Raw genomic sequence first — 18,749 nt, forward strand, 5'->3', positions numbered from 1 at the left:
AGTATAATCTGAAATCTGTTCGTGAATACATCACCTGTTGTATATTGAAACATTAAGATCATGAAAAGATTTGTAAGCAAGCATTAAAAAAAATACTTTTTTAAAACATTAATCACAACCAAAGCCACCTCAACCAGAAAATCAAATCAGATTGGCTAAATAGATGGATAAGGAAACGAAAACAACAGACAACCCCATGTGTTTGAAGTGGAACATGCAAACATGCATTAGATTTGATTAGCAAGGGAATGTACCATCCAAGAGGTGAGGATCTACACAAAGAACAGACCATAATACCTTCAAAGTCCAATCTAGTTTGCTTACCATCATCTGCAAGAGGAAAACATAGCAACACAAACAAGTTCCTTTAAATTCTACATCAATCTTTGATCTTGCAGGCATTTCAATAAATATATGATGAATGTTTCTCATACTGTAAGCTACAGAAGCGCCTTCTGGTTTCTGTGTACATTGGTCTCAATGATCTTAACAGGTGTCTGAGATGTTATGGGTAATTAGTGTAAATGGTTGAATGCAAATCGATGTGCACAGTGAAATAATGCAGGTTTGGTCAATGAGCGTGTGATGTAAGTAGGGTGTGTATTCTGAGGGAGAGCGATGAAGAGATTGTACTGAGTACGTACGGGTGAATGCAGACGGTTTGACTATTTTGTTTGGTTTGTTGGTTCCCCATGGCTGTTCAACAGAAAAAGAAACAATACTATTAGACAAGATAACACAAATTCAGATCATTAAGTGAAAATCAGAGGAATTAAGTTGTATACTGAACTATGGAGCATATCATCTAACCTTCAGCACAGAAGGGACAGAGGGCCGCCATCCTGACTTAGTCTTCTTGTTGTCAAGTGCTCTGGTCTTGACGCCAATGTGCTTCATATAAATGGCAACTGCTCCAAAGATGCAGTTACTAAAGGAATAAAAGAACAGAAATGGTTACACCGAATATTGAAATTTGGGGGGGGGGAAGCTGCTTTATAGCTTAATCTGTTACTTCAACAGTGTAATTCTGGGGGGAAAAAGGTCATGTTATTTAGGGTTTTTGTCACCCTTTGTGTGACATTTGATGGGTTTTAGGGTGGTTCACAAAATGTTGGTATTCTAAATAAACTCAGACCATCAGCACTTACAATTCACCTAATTTGTATTACATTGCATATACAATTAAATTACTGCTTAAAAGTTTGGGGTCAGTAAGATTTTTGAAAGATGTCCTTCATCTTCAAAAATAAAGCAAAAATAGCGAAAATATATTCAAATTTAAAATAACTGTTTTCTATTTTAACATATTTTTCATATATTTAATATCATATATTTAAAGTGTAATTTATCCGTGTGATGGTAAATCTGAATTGTCAGCAGTCATTTTTACCAGTCTTCAGTGTCACACGATCCTTCAGAAATCATTCTTAATATGCTGATTTGGCGCTCAAGAAACATTTCTCATTAATTATCAATGTTGAAAAAGGTTGTGCTGCTTAATATTTTTGTATATTTGATTTTTTTCACAATTATCTGATGAATAGATTTTTTTTACATTACAAAATGTCTTTACTATCACTTTTGATCAAATTAATGCATCTTTGCTGAAAAAAGTATTTCTTAAAAAAAAAAAAATCTTACTGACCCAAACTTTTGAACGGTATTGTATATTTTTAGCCCTCCAAGTTCACTATACAAAAAAAATAATGAATGTCACACAGTTACAGTGAGACACGGTGTGTGTGCAGAGGTATTTTCCTCCTGCATGTACTGAAAAAGTGCAACTGAAGTCATGTGATCTGCGACTAGTCAGTGCAATCTCCTAGCGTACTATCAAATTGTCCATGTACCTAACAGGGAATCTTAATATTGGCATCAAGCCATTTCCTTCACTTTAAAAGAGCAGCATAATCTCCAGTAAAGGAGGAGAATGAGAAGAGGGAGAGGGAGGAGGACTGGAAAGGGGAGGGACAGAAGTCTGGAGGAGGAGACTGTGCACATGTGCATGTCCATTGTCTCATGCACACATGGATTAATTGATGCAGCTGTGCATGACAAAATGAACAAATGCAACAGCTGCAAGCATCCACTAACAGCCTTTCTCACAAACACATTGTGCACCATCTAACTTCAGCCTGGAGTTCTTTTCATAATACATGCTTATATTGCATTTCTTAGCAAGACCAACCAAACAATATAAAATGGAATGACTGATAACTTCATGAAAACAAAATTTTCATTTGAAAAGATGTTTACAACTACAGAAAAGTAAATAAATAAAACTACATTAAAGTGACCGTTTAATTACTTTAATTACATATATAGAAACCAAACAAAAAGTTACAGACATAAAACAACACACCAATCTATAATGTAACAATGATCACATAGAAAAAGACATGCAACTGACTTGCATTCTGCTGCAGCATCTGCACTTAAAAAAAAAAGACAAAAAGATAAAGAAAAAAGACAACTCACCTTTTGTCCTTGTCGGCAACAATTGAGGGGCTGCAAAAAGCAAAACAGAAATAATTAGAGGGATATCAAAGGAAAAATGCAGCATAATGCTGGTCTTAAGGACTCACCGCTTAAAGTTAAGTAACATTTTTTCTCCCTCGTTCTCTACCGGTTTTTAACTCTGTTTTAGGACGGTGAAATCTGAAGTGTTCAAGCTTTTCCTGACTCAAAACGACAGTAACTGTTGTATTGTTTGTAGAATTCAAACTAATGAACATATTCTGTCACTTGCAAATGAAATAAAAAATAAAACAATAAAAATAAAAGATCTACAAAAAATGGTAGTGCATCAAAAATTGCACTCCAGGCAAATTTTGAAAAACAAAACAATGCAATGAAACAGTCTCTTGCAAACCTAGATGTCTGATCTACTGTACACTATCATTCGCAAACTGGAAAAAACTATGACGACACTCTGCTAAGGCACTGAGATTGTCCTATGGCGATGTCCAGAAGCAAGCAAAGCTATCCGGCAGTGGAACTTGCTATTTAACTGTGTTTTTGCCTGATGCAACCGGCATGCAAGAACATGGAAATCAGACACTTTCCTATGATAATAAAAAAAATGAGGAGTGTTATAAGGAATCCCCAGCGTCTGGCCAGTCAAAAACCTTGATCCTCCTCTCAGATTAAGAGTGCAGCCAATGAGGGCGTCTGTAAGTGAGGTCATTACTGTTGTACTGAGGGAGGAGAATGAATGAGGGGGGGGAAAAACTGAGCGAGAGGAAGCGGATAGTGTTTGGGAAAACAGAGGACGATTGTGTGAGTGCATATGAAGACTGAATACCCATATTGAGACCACTTAGACATCAAAAGAATCCGTGTGAAGTCTCTGAGGACGCATTATGACTCTAATAATGTCACTGAATGTGTGAGACACAATGTCTTACATGCATTTTTTGGCAATGCAGCCTCTATATCTCTTAATGTCACTTTACCCTGGTGGTATATTAACTGTCCTGTCTCATTGCAAATCGGCTTTTGTCTCTTGCTCTCTTTTCCTCTCTCTGCTGGCCTCAAACCTGACCCCTGCCTCATCCCCCTTTCCATCATTCTCTCTGGCAGAGAGCCAGAGATCAGAGACTTCCTGCCAGCGTGGCACTTCTGACTCCATCCTCTCTCTACCACTTCCTCTCTCTTTGCCACCATTTCATTCTTCAAGATTAATAGGACAGACTTCAAGTTGTAACATTGTGTGTTTTTAATAGAAAGAAAGGGTGTGCCTAGGAAGAGCATCCAAACCACCTTGGACTGCAGGATTCACGACTGCCGAGTGCTAAAACAAATGGAGTCTGAATCAAATGTTAAGATATAAAGACTGCAAAATAAATGCAATATAAATCTAAAACAACATGGCATTCTGGCTGGCTGCATACTGAACTTCCGATCCATGAACAAATGTCTTTTATAAGCCAGTTCTTTTAATCAATCACTTAAAAAGAATCACAAGTGATCACAGTTTGATGAATCCTTACTTGAACATTACTGAATCAACATCTGACTCACTATTCTCAGTCATTTCCAACATATTAATGGCTGCTGAAAATCCAGCTTTGCCATAACAGGAAAAAATTACGTTTTAAAATATATTAAAACAGAAAACACTTTTCAAATTGTAATAACATTTCACAATATTACTGTACTTGAGATTTTTTTAAAAAGCAGAAAAAATGGTGAGCATAAGGGGCATATTTAAAAAATGGGGCATCTTCCAGAGCCCCAACTTCTGAATGGTACCGAATACAAAATGTTTTATTGTTTTCATATATGTAGATAGGAACTACACTACACATGGTCCACAGGATAAACCTTTTAACAGAGGGATATGTGTTTTTTTTTTACTGTACAGTGTGCAGTGAGCACCAGTTTATCCATGCTGGCTTTTATTGTGCAAAAATAATGAACTGAAATCAGATTGGCATTGTGTTCAGCGGAGGCAAAAGGCTCAACAGTCTCCTCCCGTCTCACGTCCTGCATGGGGTCCTCACTTTCCGTGGGGTGTAATATTAATGCTTACAGCCCCACGTTTACCCTCTAATGTGAATCTAATGCACTCATTGACCCTTCATGATGAACTAACAATTAAAGAACCCAAGTTGCTTTGCTTAAAGGAACAGTTTTCCTTTCCTTGGTAATTAGATTTTTTTTTTTTACACTCACCTTCACGTCATCAGTATGATTTACATCCATGGAATGCACAAAATATTTGTAAGGATTGGAAACTGAAATATACTGGTATTAAAATTCTGTCTTATATCATTAGACATGTTCATGTAATGCTGATAAATGGCAGATATTTGCATTTGTTTGATCGAAAATACAGTAAAAGATTAATATTGTTTTGTGATGAAAAAGAACATTTACATTTATTTGAAACAGAAATCTCTTGTATCATTACAAATGTCCTTATTGTCACTTTTGACATTTAAATGTGTCCTTGCGAAATAAGTCTTAATTCCTTTTTTAAAAATTCTGATTGTAAACTTTAACTGTTGTGTAAATTAAATATATAAATACACACACTAAAAACTCAAATCAATCATTTTAAAAGTGAATTTAATTACTTTATAACAGTGTGAAAAATATGTAACAATAAGGGATGGCTAAATATCCAATACTGACCAATACATTCCTTAAAATCTCCATTATTGGCAGATAATCAATATGGTACCAATATACTGTGGGAATACAACTAGGAATACAGCACATAAGTCATATAGACTACACTCATTATTGTTTTGTTTGTACTTTTTGTTCTGGAAAAGAGCAGCCTTGTCATTGGTTTTAAACCATGTCCATTTTAGGTAAACAACCATTTAACTTTTGCCTTACGTTTTCAAAAGGTGACTGAACTGCATCAGTTTAAGCAAAGCAGCCCTATCTTCAACAAAAGAACAATTTTAGAGCCAAGAATGAAACTTCAATGGATACGTCAGCTGATCCTTTTAGTTAATTGAACTGCATATAAAGCACAACAGAGAGCGGAGTGAATTCTGATATTATAGAATTCACTGCAAGGGGTCAAACAGCCCAGCAGCAAGAAGATCCTGTGCAGTATGACACATTCAATAGGCATCACTTAGCAGCCGGTGAGTGAATATCGACAGAGACTCAGGGGTTCTGATCCACTGTGAATGCAGATTTGACAATAGCTGTATTTTGTCTAGGTGAATTGTTTGTGATCCTCTTCCCCACTGCATAGATGGTGTTTGACTCAGCAGGGCACCACAAAAATCCCACAGCACACAGTTAGAAACAGGCTCAGATTATATGTTAGGCACTGCGGAGGTCAGCAATAGGCAAAGGTCTGGCTCTGTATTTCAGACAAGACCAGAGCACCTGCTGGTTCTCTTATAACCATGACATGAGAGTCAAAGAGAAAACAGACACCCTGTAAACTCACCGTAACAAATGGGATAATTCCACCAAAACTAGGGATGCATTAATAGTAATTCTAAATTTATAAACTATAACTTAATCTGTTAAATAAGATAATATTAATAATAATAAAAATGTTATTTTATTTGTCAAATGAATGTGTGTGTGTGTGTTTATGTATATATATATATATATATATATATAGCTTCTGGGTATGCAGGGTATGCAGGTGCATATGGGCCCGGGCATATTGGGGGCCCGACGAGCCAAGGGGGAACCTTTAGGCTAATTGAAACGTAGGAACAAATAGAGCCCTGCACGGGCCCGGCCCTTCCGACAGCATATCAGAATTCTCGGCCTGAGTCTGAGCCAGTGTCTTTTTTCTCTCTCTCTCTTTCTTCCCCTTTACACAGCTGCTGTTGCAGAAAATAGGCTAGTCCAGTTTTGGTTTTTAATGGCAAAGTGGTTATATTTATTTTTGTTTCTTTATTAAGTTAATTTAGAATTAAGCATATTAAGCATATGTTTGACCTTCTCAAATCAACACGACTTGCCTAAAATAAAATCTATAGACATAAAACACCATGCAATTCACAATATTAATTTAAAAATGTAACCTAGATAAATGTGTGCTGTTAGACGCATATACAGCAGTTTGTGTGGAGAGTGGAAGCTGAAGCGTGCTTTGCAGGACATGGAGGCGCCAGGGCGATCACTTTCATTTTTTTCTTAAGAGTGGAATCTTAACATACGCCGTCATTTTTGCTCATAAAGGTAAGAGTAATACATCATTCAGAACTGTAAAGGGTCTACTTTTATTTCTGTGCACTCACAATATCATCAAAAACCTGTGCTTTTGTAAAATAAGGAAAACAAACAGGATGCGCTTTCTGTCGTCTTGGTCTAAATAAGATTAACGTTAAAGTTAATGTGAAAATTCCACCTATACTCCGCCAAAAATAAAATAAATAAATAAAAAGTCTGTGGCATCCAACCTGTCATTCTTCACAGTTAACATGAAAAACAGCAATAAAACGTAGGCTTTTTGACGTTTTTTTGAAACTCTAATTGATCGATTTAATGAAACATTTGTTTGTATGTTTGTATTCGTCTAATTTTTTCAACATGCATTCAAATATTTATTCGTTTATTTCGTGCTGCAAATATTAAAGAGGAAAATATCATTGATTCACATGCAAATTTAAATCTTAAACTGCCAATTTAAGAGCATAAAAACACATTTATTGTTTGTAGTATTTTATTATAAAGTTGACAGAAGGCTGACACTTTGTGTTTTAATATAAGTAAAGCACAAAGCTTATTGCAATTATTGGGTGGCTTGCGTGCTACAAATGCTGAATGGACTTGAAAACGTTAAATATTATTTCCAAGCATTTATACCTTAAATAAAACAGCTTGTGAATACACGTAACGTTAATCACTTCAGAAAAATCAACAATAAGTTAACCGAGTTGGAGCTAATAACGTTGTGTGTATGTGTATGTGTATGTGTGTGTGTGTGTGTGTGTGTGTAAAATTTCTTATAATAACAGTTCTTACTTGGCCTCAAACATCCTTTAATAAATAAAAAGTCTGTGGCATCCAACCTGTCATTCTTCACAGTTAACATGAAAAACAGCAATAAAACGTAGGCTTTTTGACGTTTTTTTGAAACTCTAATTGATCGATTTAATGAAACATTTGTTTGTATGTTTGTATTCGTCTAATTTTTTCAACATGCATTCAAATATTTATTCGTTTATTTCGTGCTGCAAATATTAAAGAGGAAAATATCATTGATTCACATGCAAATTTAAATCTTAAACTGCCAATTTAAGAGCATAAAAACACATTTATTGTTTGTAGTATTTTATTATAAAGTTGACAGAAGGCTGACACTTTGTGTTTTAATATAAGTAAAGCACAAAGCTTATTGCAATTATTGGGTGGCTTGCGTGCTACAAATGCTGAATGGACTTGAAAACGTTAAATATTATTTCCAAGCATTTATACCTTAAATAAAACAGCTTGTGAATACACGTAACGTTAATCACTTCAGAAAAATCAACAATAAGTTAACCGAGTTGGAGCTAATAACGTTGTGTGTATGTGTATGTGTATGTGTGTGTGTGTGTGTGTGTGTGTAAAATTTCTTATAATAACAGTTCTTACTTGGCCTCAAACATCCTTTCCAGCAAGGATTCAGCTACTGCCTTCTCCTTCATCTCCATAGGGATGCGGTCGGTTGGACGATGGGATTCCACGTCATTTAGTTCATGCTCATTGGGAGTCATTCCCATCATCCTCTTCTGCCTAATGCGGGAAACAAGTAAAAGGTAGACAGGTATGGTTATCGAGCACCAGGGATAGATGAGTACTTGTTAACAGGGCCTGACATTTAGCTTTTCCCAGACTTTACAAAAATGTAATCTTATATGTAAACATAATGTGCATTGTGAATGCAAAGTGCTCCATGTTCACTTTATTTTGAAATATACTTGCGGGCCCCGTGACTCTCACCTGAAGTCATCCAGCTGCCGCAGTATCTCTGGACTCTGCATGAACTGTATTTCATTAGCAAAGCGTTTTTGTTGTTCTTCGTTAATCATTTCTGGACGCATGCGATCTGAAGGACCACAGTGAGAGAGATAAATGGATTTAATGTAACTACGGTAATAATACAATATTAACATTAAGTGCAGTGATCTGATTTCACTCACCCAGTTCAGAGGCTAGGTTATTTGGCAAAGATACTTTAAGAATCTGAAAGAGAGAATAAACAAATAAAGGATAATTATAAACAAATTACAGTTAACTCTAGGTTTTATTTCAAATAAATAAGTATGGAGGACATTATAAAATATAAGCTCAAACTTTTATATTGTCCTCCAGTGTTAGATGTAATGCAGTACAGCACCACCAGAGGTCACAAAAATATAAATAACCAGAGAACTACGTTCTACCATTTCATTTTCAGCTCAGTCCACAGGTCCATAGCCTTAATGTCAACTGAAAATGTGCACAGAGAGAGAAATATTCAATAGGAAAAGAAAGACTAAACATAAAAATAAAACATGAAAAGGGGAGAAAAAAGCAGTCATTGATCAGGGGAGGTCATTCCCATGACCCATAGCAGGAAGTCAGGGTCAGACAAACAGAGAAAAAAAGAGAGACAGAGAAAGAGAACATGTCTAAAAGAGGGGTAAAGAATGCAGAAAAAAGTTACACTGGACAGAAGTGGCAGGCAGACAGACTGGAGGAAAAAGACAAAAACTTCAAACAATGAAATCAAGTCTAAACAGAAACAGATTGGGGAGAAACAGACGAAATGACCTGATATATCATATGAAATTGAAAGAAATAACTGCGTAACATACTGTCCATTTCTAATTGCATCTAATGACAGTCAGAAAGAACCATAAATCTCACCCATAGCAAATAGGACATGAAAAAGCACAGAAATAAGAACTACATTCAATCCCATTAATGTAATTAAAAACAGCCTAACTTGACAAAGATTTCAGTCATTTTAATGCAAATTTCAAGCTATGATCCAACTTTATTGGTCTAAAATCATTTTAAACAGCTTTCTAATTAATTGAGGTTACATGGAACATTTGTACTTTTAAAAACATATTTTTAAAATGTTGTTTTTATGATTCATAAATAATTTTTTTGAAAACTCTTAATGATAAAAAGCTGTCCATGGACATGTGAGGGTTATGCATCAACTACCATTCTGCATTTTTATTTCACCAGAAATGTCTTTACAAATCTCTTTTGTTTTTTTCGTACTTGCTGCACTTGTCTTTTTATTTGTTCCGTGTGTATTTTCATATTAATCTGCCCCATTATTTCAGCAAACAATACACTAAAACATTAGACAGCTTTCTTCACTTTGAAAGAAAACGCGCTCAAAAATATGATTGACGGACAGCAGATCACCTGTGTGATAAATAAAATATCGCTTCAAAAAAAAAATCCCCAGCATTCCTTTAGGGGGTCTAACAAAATCATAGACAATAAAATGAGGGGTGGACTGAAAAGTGTGACAGAACAGAGAGGCAGACTTGTAAAGTGATAAACAAACTTGACAGCCGAATGTCTAGAACCCTTCTTGTTCACATACCGCTCCTTTTTCCAAGAAGTTGTTGTAGAATTCCCCAAAGTGCTTCTTGGTGTCTTTGGCATTGAAGTCCTTGAAGAGGCCAGCATGAAGGTAGCATAGCTAAGACAAGGGGAAAAGAAAGAGCGAGAGATCGAGTGAGGGAGATTAAAGAAAGACAAGTGTAACAAACCTGAATGATTTAAACACCAAGAATAGAGGGATAGTAATACATTCTAGGTTAACCTAGAAGTTGGCTTTATTGACTGAATGGAGAAGCAACTAAACATTTCAAAATTTCAGAGACTTTTTCAGAGCACATGCTGACCAGTGAGAAAAGAGTATTAGGAGGGATGACAGGGACAAATGGACCAATCGAAAATTAATGAACACAACATAGTACCTGTTGGATTTGAAAGCAAACATAACTTGTCAAACTCAATATTATATTAAAGGAAAACAATATAGGGTAAGATGTCCACCTTCATTTTATTTTTCCCTTGACCACAGATATCACTAAATCAAATTTAATGTATGGTTATGCTCTAAATAATTTAAATTTTTCTGAAAATCAACATCTGTGAGATTTATCCTATCTGAACAGTTCTGAAGTTAAATGAAGAAAGAGATGAAGGATTTGGGATTTGGGAGACGGTACCTGGGGTAGACCGCATTGGCTGCATGCCAAATAAAGGAAGAAATACTCATGCTTTAAATCACATCTAAATACATGACACACCCACCCCCAAAACACACACAACATTCATAGCTGAACAAGAGGTAATGTAAGAAACACACAGAGCCTCATGTAGTAAAGTAAATGCATGCATTGAGCACTCACAAAAATAAAAAGTCACACATCGTTTAAGTTCTTACCACAGGAGCACAGTCAAACTGTAACATGACATGATGAATGAAGACCAGTAGGTGGGTGGGCCTGGTCTTCAACAGCTCAATACTGTTAAAGTCACTGCACTGATCATCCACTATCTGAGAAAAAAAGTGATTACAGAAATAAAAAGTAATAATAATAATAATAAATGGGAAGGTTTTTTTAATGTTTCTGAAAGAAGTCTCTTATACTCACAAAGTCAACATTTATTTGATCAAAAATACTGTGAAAGGTCATAATTTAAAATAACTGTGTTCCATTTAAATGTATTTTATTCTAAGCGTAATTTAAGTGTAAATTTTTTTTAAATGTATTGCTGTGATAGCAAAGCTAAATTTTCTAAGAAACATTTCTTATTATCAAAATAGCAGGATCATTTGATGAATAGAAGGTTCAAGAGTACAGCATTCATTTAAATGATACATCATTTTTTTACATTTTATATTTCTTTACTTTGAACAATTTAATTCAAACTTGCTGAAAAGTATGCATTTTCTTCCAAGCAAAGAAACAAAAAACAAATTTGAATGGTAGTGTACAGTATATAATCCTAATATTTTTATATAACTAATTGTTTAAGGCTTTTGAAGTCAAGGACCAGGGTTTTGTTGATGCATGTTGTTACAAAATTGTTTTAGTATACCATTTTATTTAATACATTTACAAATTATTGCATTGCATTTATGCCAAATCTGTACTGCACTATAACATTAACATAATATATATCTAAACACTTATATCTGCTTAAATTAGAAATATAAATGAAAAAGAATTATTCCAAATATTTCTACCTCAAAGATTCTAAAAGAATCATTAAGGAACAGGAATATTCACTATTTCCATCCATACTAGTTCTGAGCTAAAGTATAACTCACAGTAACATAATATATATCTAAACACTTATATCTGCTTAAATTAGAAATATAAATGAAAATAATTATTCCAAATATTTCTACCTCAAAGATTCTAAAAGAATCATTAAGGAACAGGAATATTCACTATTTCCATCCATACTAGTTCTGAGCTAAAGTATAACTCACAGGTTGCTTATCATTCTCAAAGTCTTCATCCTCTGCTCCAATTATGTTCATGGCTGGATTTGAACACTGAGCACCTGACGGCCCGCGCTGTCGAGAGACAAAGAAGAGATGAAAGAAAGCATTAACAGACATAATCTTGTAAAACGATGTTTGCAGGTTCATGCTTTTTAGATTAGTAGACAGTTTCATTACAGGACAATAAGGATGACTTGATGGCCCGAGGCCAGGCTTCAATATTCCACAGTAGGAAAATGTACAAACAAATTCAATAAAGAGGTTAAAGTTTTGTTTGTTAAATAAAAAAAAACAAAACATTGCAGCCAATGAAACAATACAGTTCTTTCCACAATACAAAAATGATCATGGATTAAAAACAAAGCCCTTAACAAATGTTACATGCTATGTGTAACATTATACTGCCATTATCTGATCAATTATAATTAAAAGAGAAAACAGTGAGTAGCTGCCACAAATATTCTGACTTGACTTGACTTGAGGCTAAACTAAAAATTTCATGCTCTGAACCAGAGCTCAGGGAACCAAGAAGAACATTTAAACACGGAGGAAAGTGACTGAATATTCATAATCTAGCATCTAAATGAAGTGCATTCTTTCACACAAGATAACACTGTGATCATATTTCTATTTCTTTCTACCTGTTGATAAAAAAACTAAAATTCAATCAGAGGAATATTCCATAGACCAGTCCAATGAATCTTGGCCACTGGCTGTAAATGCAACAGCGTTCTACTGTGAGAGCTGCTGAGAACAAATTTCCTCTGTCGCTGTTGTGCAATAAGAACTCAGTGGAAAGAAGCTGAAAATCCATGCGCAAGCCGAACTCCAGCAATTCAACAGACTAACAGTGTTTATTTTAGTAGAAACAAACAAGCAATTGTGACGAATACTACAAGCACAAATCGAGCTAGTGTTTTCTCTGTGAAAACGTTTTAATCTCAGATCAATTGTGCGTGTTTCCCCTAAACATTTAAAGGATAGTTCAGTCAAAATTTTATGTTGTTATCATTTACTCACCCTCATGTCGCTCCAAACCTGTACGACCTGTATCAGATAGCAAGTCATACAGGTTTTGAAAAACATGAGGGTGAACAAATGATGACAGAACGTACATTTTTAGGTGAACTATCACTTTAAGCAAAGAGAGAGATACAAAACAGTCAACACAGATCAACATCATGTCAGAGCAAATCACAGCAGTGGTGTTTTGTTCCTGAATGAATTAGTGGTTTTGAACAAAGCAGTTGAATTAATGATTCATAAACGCGTCACTTGTTGCCATCTAGCATAAAACAGAAAGCAGAAAGATTCACTGCAGAGATTGTCCATGATAGTGTCTCATAACTCTGCTATGTTTACCAGTGTACGGCCCAGACTCTGCTAGACCCCCTTCGGGTTGGTGAGAACATGGAGGAGTGTAAACTCATGGCAAAAGACACTCTGAGACGAGTCAGCTGTGCCACCCCACCTACTACAGCACATTCCTGATTTTATTACACATCCAGAAACATTTGTGTCTTGGCAGCTGTAATGTCTGACCGTGTATGCCATTGTGTATTAGTTCATTCATTGTCTTTAATAAGATGTGATTTTAATCTAATTACACAAATAAAAACTATTTTATTACTCTTCAATAATATACATTTCATATACATATGACTTCAATAAACAGATATTTTTGTGTTTATTGTTAAACAAATGTACCTATTAGATTTCACGTTAATATTTCTGATTCTACCATGTCCCAGTAAGTCAGTTATGTGAACATAAAACAGTGTTCTATTATAAAAATATAACATATTTAACAAATTAAATAATTAGCATTTACTAACTACTACTACTAATAATAATAATAATAACAAATTGCAATTACAATTTATATTATTTAAATTATTAAATAAAACGTAATTTCCAAGCACATTGTACTAAATTTCTATCAAAGCCAAATCAAATAAAATTAAATTCAAATAACTAAATGTATTTATTTATGTTTATCAGCAACAATGGCTATATTCATGGCAACATTAAAAATATAATTTCAATACATCATTTACAATAATATTAAATTTTCTTAAGAGACAATCATTATACAAAAACATACAAGAAACAACAATAGTACTGATAAAAATCATATACAATCTTTCAGTTTAATCGGTGATAAAAATTCAAAAATTCTTCCAGGAGAGACTTAAAAAAAAAAAAAAGTATTTTACTTTAGTAATAAAAAAAATACATAATTATATTTAATTGTAATGTATTAAAATAACACATTTAATAATATATAAAAAATATATTAACTTTATTTAATTAATACATTTTTTCTTACACTTTTTTTTTCCCTGTGAAAATATTCTGCTTCCCAGGCGCATTGTACAAAATTTGTAATAATCAGAAATACATGTAATTATAGTTAGTTGTATTATATTAAACACTAAATTAAAAACTAAATTAATAATAATAAAACTGTAATTACTATTTTAAAAAACGTATAATTAAATTAATTAATCAATTAAAAATAATTTGTAAAAAATGTTTTTGTGAAATTTTCCACAAACTCCCAAGCACCCCCTTGAGGCCTCCTGAAACCCCCCTTGAAAATTTGTGCTCTAGTTGGGTTTGTAATAATGTTGGAAACTGTGATTACGCCATCTCTGTTACCAAATCAGAAGCAGGCCCCTTATAAGAACATCAAGAATGAATGGAAACAAACAAACACTGGCAGCTTCAGATGCCTTTACCCCGTTATGTGCGTCTTCGCAATCCATGCTGTCGTAGGTCACACCAACACCTGTAAACCGGGCTCCTGCAAAGACACAACATCATGAAAGCCTGGAATGGCGTCCTTTGTCAACAAGACAAGCTAATACAAACACAAACCGGAGCACATACAAACATACTGCCAGGAGCAAATCCAATTGGGCCATACGATAAAAGTATATAAAGCAGCGAACAACAACCTCAAGATCAGCCAATAAATCAATAACAGACAGACCAATGTGGAAGAACTAGACCCAGATGCGGTCTACCAATAAAGATGGTTTTGAATGAATAATAGTGACTTCAGTTCTCAGCGGTCAAACGATCTAGAATTCAGTTTATTTGTTGTGTTCCTTTCCTTATTATTCTCCACCTTTGGAATAAAAGATATGATATCTTTACTGCAGGAGAGATTTGAAAAGGTTTGTTTGCTTCTTATGATCTCAATGAACATCAATGACGGCATTAATCGACTGTTTTGAGTTTTGCAGTGAAAGTGCACTGACTTCTGGACAAAAAAAGAAGAAAAGAAAAAAAGGCAGATAGCTGGGGAATGCCTTTGCATACCAGACTACCGCATGCAACTGTTCAGACAATGGCCTTGTCCTCTGCACTGGAGCAGTATGATAGCACAGGCCTAAAATAACTGCTAATGGAGCTGTGTTTGTGTTCTGGTTTTATCAGCTGCTTTAATCAGCCATGTCTCTGAGATCTTCAAAGCTTTCCAAAGAGCAGCGTCTACAGTGCAGGCAAGCATAAAGAGAAAAGAGAGAGAGAGAGAGAGAGAGAGGAAGTGGGTGTGATTTCCTCAGGAAACGATCACAGCCATTTTTTGTCAACCTGTCTGCAAAAGTCATGTTCAGAGTATCAAAGAGCATAAAACAAAGGAAAAAGACAAGGAGGGACAAACACATACACAAGAGTATGACACATAAAAGCGTAAGGTGAAAAGATTTATGGCACTTTCCTCCACTCGGGTACTCTTTGGGGTCCCATTAGTGTTTCAATGCATTACAGATAAAAATATGATGTTTTAATTCGTAGAGAACTTATATGTTCTCTTTAATTTCATCAAACATATGTTCCATGAAATATTACCAAATAAGCATGAACAAAAGCTAGTCTGCAATACATAAATGTCTGTAAACCACATAAAATGGAGATTTCTGTCGTGCAGAGGTCTTGACCTCTTGAACTCTAACAATTAAAATAATACGAAAGACACCAAAATAATACAAAAGCTAAGCAGATTATTCAACTGATATTCAAATCATTTCAATTGATAAAATGTACATAAGTTCAATACATTTTTAAGTAAATAATTTTTAATGACAGAAAATGACTGTTGTTGCTATATAATAAATAAATAAAGCAAAGTTTTAAACTATTTAGACAAGTATTAAGTTTAGAATAAATAAATAAATAAATATAATAAATAAATAAAACCACTCAAAACAAATATAATAACTTGTTTGACCTCCTGAAGTTGACAACATTGCCCTCATCTTTGTCACAAAGAGGAAACATCACAACATCAGCTGCATAATAACAATAACAATAAAAAGAGGAAGAGCTAGCAAGAAAAGCAACAACAGATTAAGTAATTCATGCATACATGTGATAACAGAGGAAAGCACATCTTATTTCACAGAAAACAAGTTAAGTGAGAACAGTGATGGAGGCTAAGAGAGACACTTAGGAAAAAAAGAAGTCGGTAAAAAAAAAAAGTCATAACACTCTTCTAGACATTACAAGCACTACTGAGACAGGACTGTAAAATTCATGAACTTTCAGTATCATTCAGATTCCATGCTAAAATGCAATTTTGATAAATAACCTAAAAACATTTAAATACACCCAGTGTTCAATAAATCATCTCAACAGCTGTCAAGATCAATCAGCATGCATTAAACACAGACTTTCTTAAAGCAAGAGAGAGAGAATGATCTGCATGTTTCGCCAGAGACAGTGTTTCTTCTCAATTTAGCTGAGAATGAGAGTGTGGAGGCACTGGGGTGTTGCAGGTGGGGCTAATGAGGTCTATCGCTATCTCCTCAAAACTATGTAATGACTGCACTCTCTCTTTCTCTCTGGACTGTGCGGTATTTCAATACTGCAGGAGATTAGAGATCTCTGAGCTTCTCTCAGTTGCTCCAATAAGAGCAGAGGAAGGGTGGAGTATACAGGCATGTGGCCTCACTGACCATGTGAGCATGAAGAGCCAAGTAAGACACAGTGAACGGGAAGAATAAACCGTTTGAGAATGTTTCGAGTAAAGGACTGTAAGGATGTGTGACTGAGAGGTGTTAACCTCTAACATCACACAATTTCTTTGTTGGTAACTTCAGTAGCTTAGTTATTACTTTGGTCTTCAGTGTAACATGATCCTTAAGAAATCATTCTAATATGCTGATTTGGTGCTCAAGAAACATGTTCTTATTATTAGCAATGTTAAGATCAGTTGTGCTTCTTTTGTGGAAACTGTGATACATTTTTTTAGGATTCTCTGAAGAACAGAAAGTTTAAAAATATATAAATATCTTGTATTATAAATGTCTACTCTGTCACTTTTGAACTATTTAATTCATCTTTGCTGAATAAAAGTATTATACACACACTAACTTGTTTTTATATCATTAGAATGACTTTCCATATATGTGTAATACCTTGTATACTGAACAAATCAACTAACACTACTACTAAACATAACCCTCACAGAAAAAATAATAATTTAGTATGATCTATAGACTGTTTTCCTTGTGGGGCATATCAAGCATATCTACTACCAGTGCATTTTTAAAAGCATCTGTAATATTTGTGGCATCTGTACCATTAAAAGCACCTATATAGGTAGGATGAATACGGTTCCCTGGCAAATATGTTTCACTTGTGATTTTAAATTCCGCCTGTTGAATGAGGTTGGCAAGCTTGTGAATTTTCCAGTTGCATCCCTCCTTTAGTCCTACCCCTTTTCATCTTCTCATTTTCATTCATCCACTTTGTACAAACTCATGTAAAAACATCATATATATTCTAAAATACCAACACCACCTTCCATATTAAATTGCTTTTAAAGTCAATAACATAACACTCATTTTTGTTGTCCTATCGATCAATTTTTTCAAATATACTCCATTAAAAAAGAAAACATACTTAATACATACAATGATTTGAATACTTAGGATGAGCATGTTTTAAATGTCTTTATATATAATTCACTGATATTTTTGTAAAAAAAAAAAACTTAAGTAGTCTGTCATAATCTTTTATTATTATTTCATAGACTAAAATAATAGTACTGTCCGTAAAATCAGTCATGTGTTGCAACACAAATCAGGAAATGATATCACAGAGAGGACCCCTGCAGCCTCTCATGACTTTGTGTATAGGTCTTAAAAAATTAGATCATTTTAACATATGACAAGGCATAAAAACTTAACCCTCAAAAATTATGCAATTATATTTAGTTTATAATTTATGATATTTATAAATATTTACATTTTACCTTAGTAACCGTTTCTTAAATATAATGAAGATGCGTACACTCACATTATGTAAATTAGTTAAAATGGTGCAAGTAAAATATGTTATTACTTCTTACTTGATGGTTACACCACCTGTGTCAACAAATTTAAAATCTTGAAAATGGTACAATAAAATGTAGACCAACATAGCTTTTTATTTATCATGCACTCTCTTGTATATCATTGACCCTTTTGCAAACATCTGCCAAAGTTATAATCAATTACATATGGTACTGCTAAGAGGTCACAATCAGAATGAGAATTACAAGCTCATAAGGACAGGGTCTGGGGTCTAAGCGGGGCACTACCATCCACTGACTGAAAATGCTGGGCGAGTGGATCAACTGCACTCCAACCAGTGCTGCAGCAGCAGTGATTGGTAGAAGCCATGGCAGCCTGCAATCTTCCTCTAACTGTTTCCAAATGTGGGCTGCGAGTCCAGTGAGTAATCAGCCCGCTTCAAACACAGAGCCCTTTGACTGCACACAAACCTGGCCTGTCCAGCTGCCCAACAGACC

General features: G+C 34.5%; 1 protein-coding gene across 8 annotated transcripts in view; it reads right to left on the reverse strand.

Annotated features, from left to right (window-relative positions):
- The window catches only part of LOC107593668 (rho guanine nucleotide exchange factor 1), a 43,190-nt gene that overhangs the window by 13,546 nt on the left and 10,895 nt on the right, over positions 1–18,749 (reverse strand). For 3 of the 8 annotated variants that reach the window (XM_016283509.1, XM_016283504.1, XM_016283503.1), the window contains exons 2-12: positions 14,689–14,753; positions 11,933–12,019; positions 10,877–10,990; positions 10,025–10,123; positions 8,616–8,658; positions 8,416–8,521; positions 8,068–8,208; positions 2,479–2,508; positions 811–928; positions 645–696; positions 298–330 (exon numbers count right to left, since the gene is read on the reverse strand). In XM_016283509.1, the coding sequence (XP_016138995.1) occupies positions 298–330; positions 645–696; positions 811–928; positions 2,479–2,508; positions 8,068–8,208; positions 8,416–8,521; positions 8,616–8,658; positions 10,025–10,123; positions 10,877–10,990; positions 11,933–12,019; positions 14,689–14,715 (850 nt within the window). In that variant the 5' untranslated portion in view covers positions 14,716–14,753. The other 5 variants (XM_016283505.1, XM_016283507.1, XM_016283506.1 and 2 more) reach the window with 5 other exon arrangements.

Source organism: Sinocyclocheilus grahami, unplaced genomic scaffold (genome assembly GCF_001515645.1).
Source record: "Sinocyclocheilus grahami isolate Dianchi unplaced genomic scaffold, SAMN03320097.WGS_v1.1 scaffold175.1, whole genome shotgun sequence".
NCBI classification, from domain to species: Eukaryota; Metazoa; Chordata; class Actinopteri; order Cypriniformes; family Cyprinidae; genus Sinocyclocheilus; species Sinocyclocheilus grahami.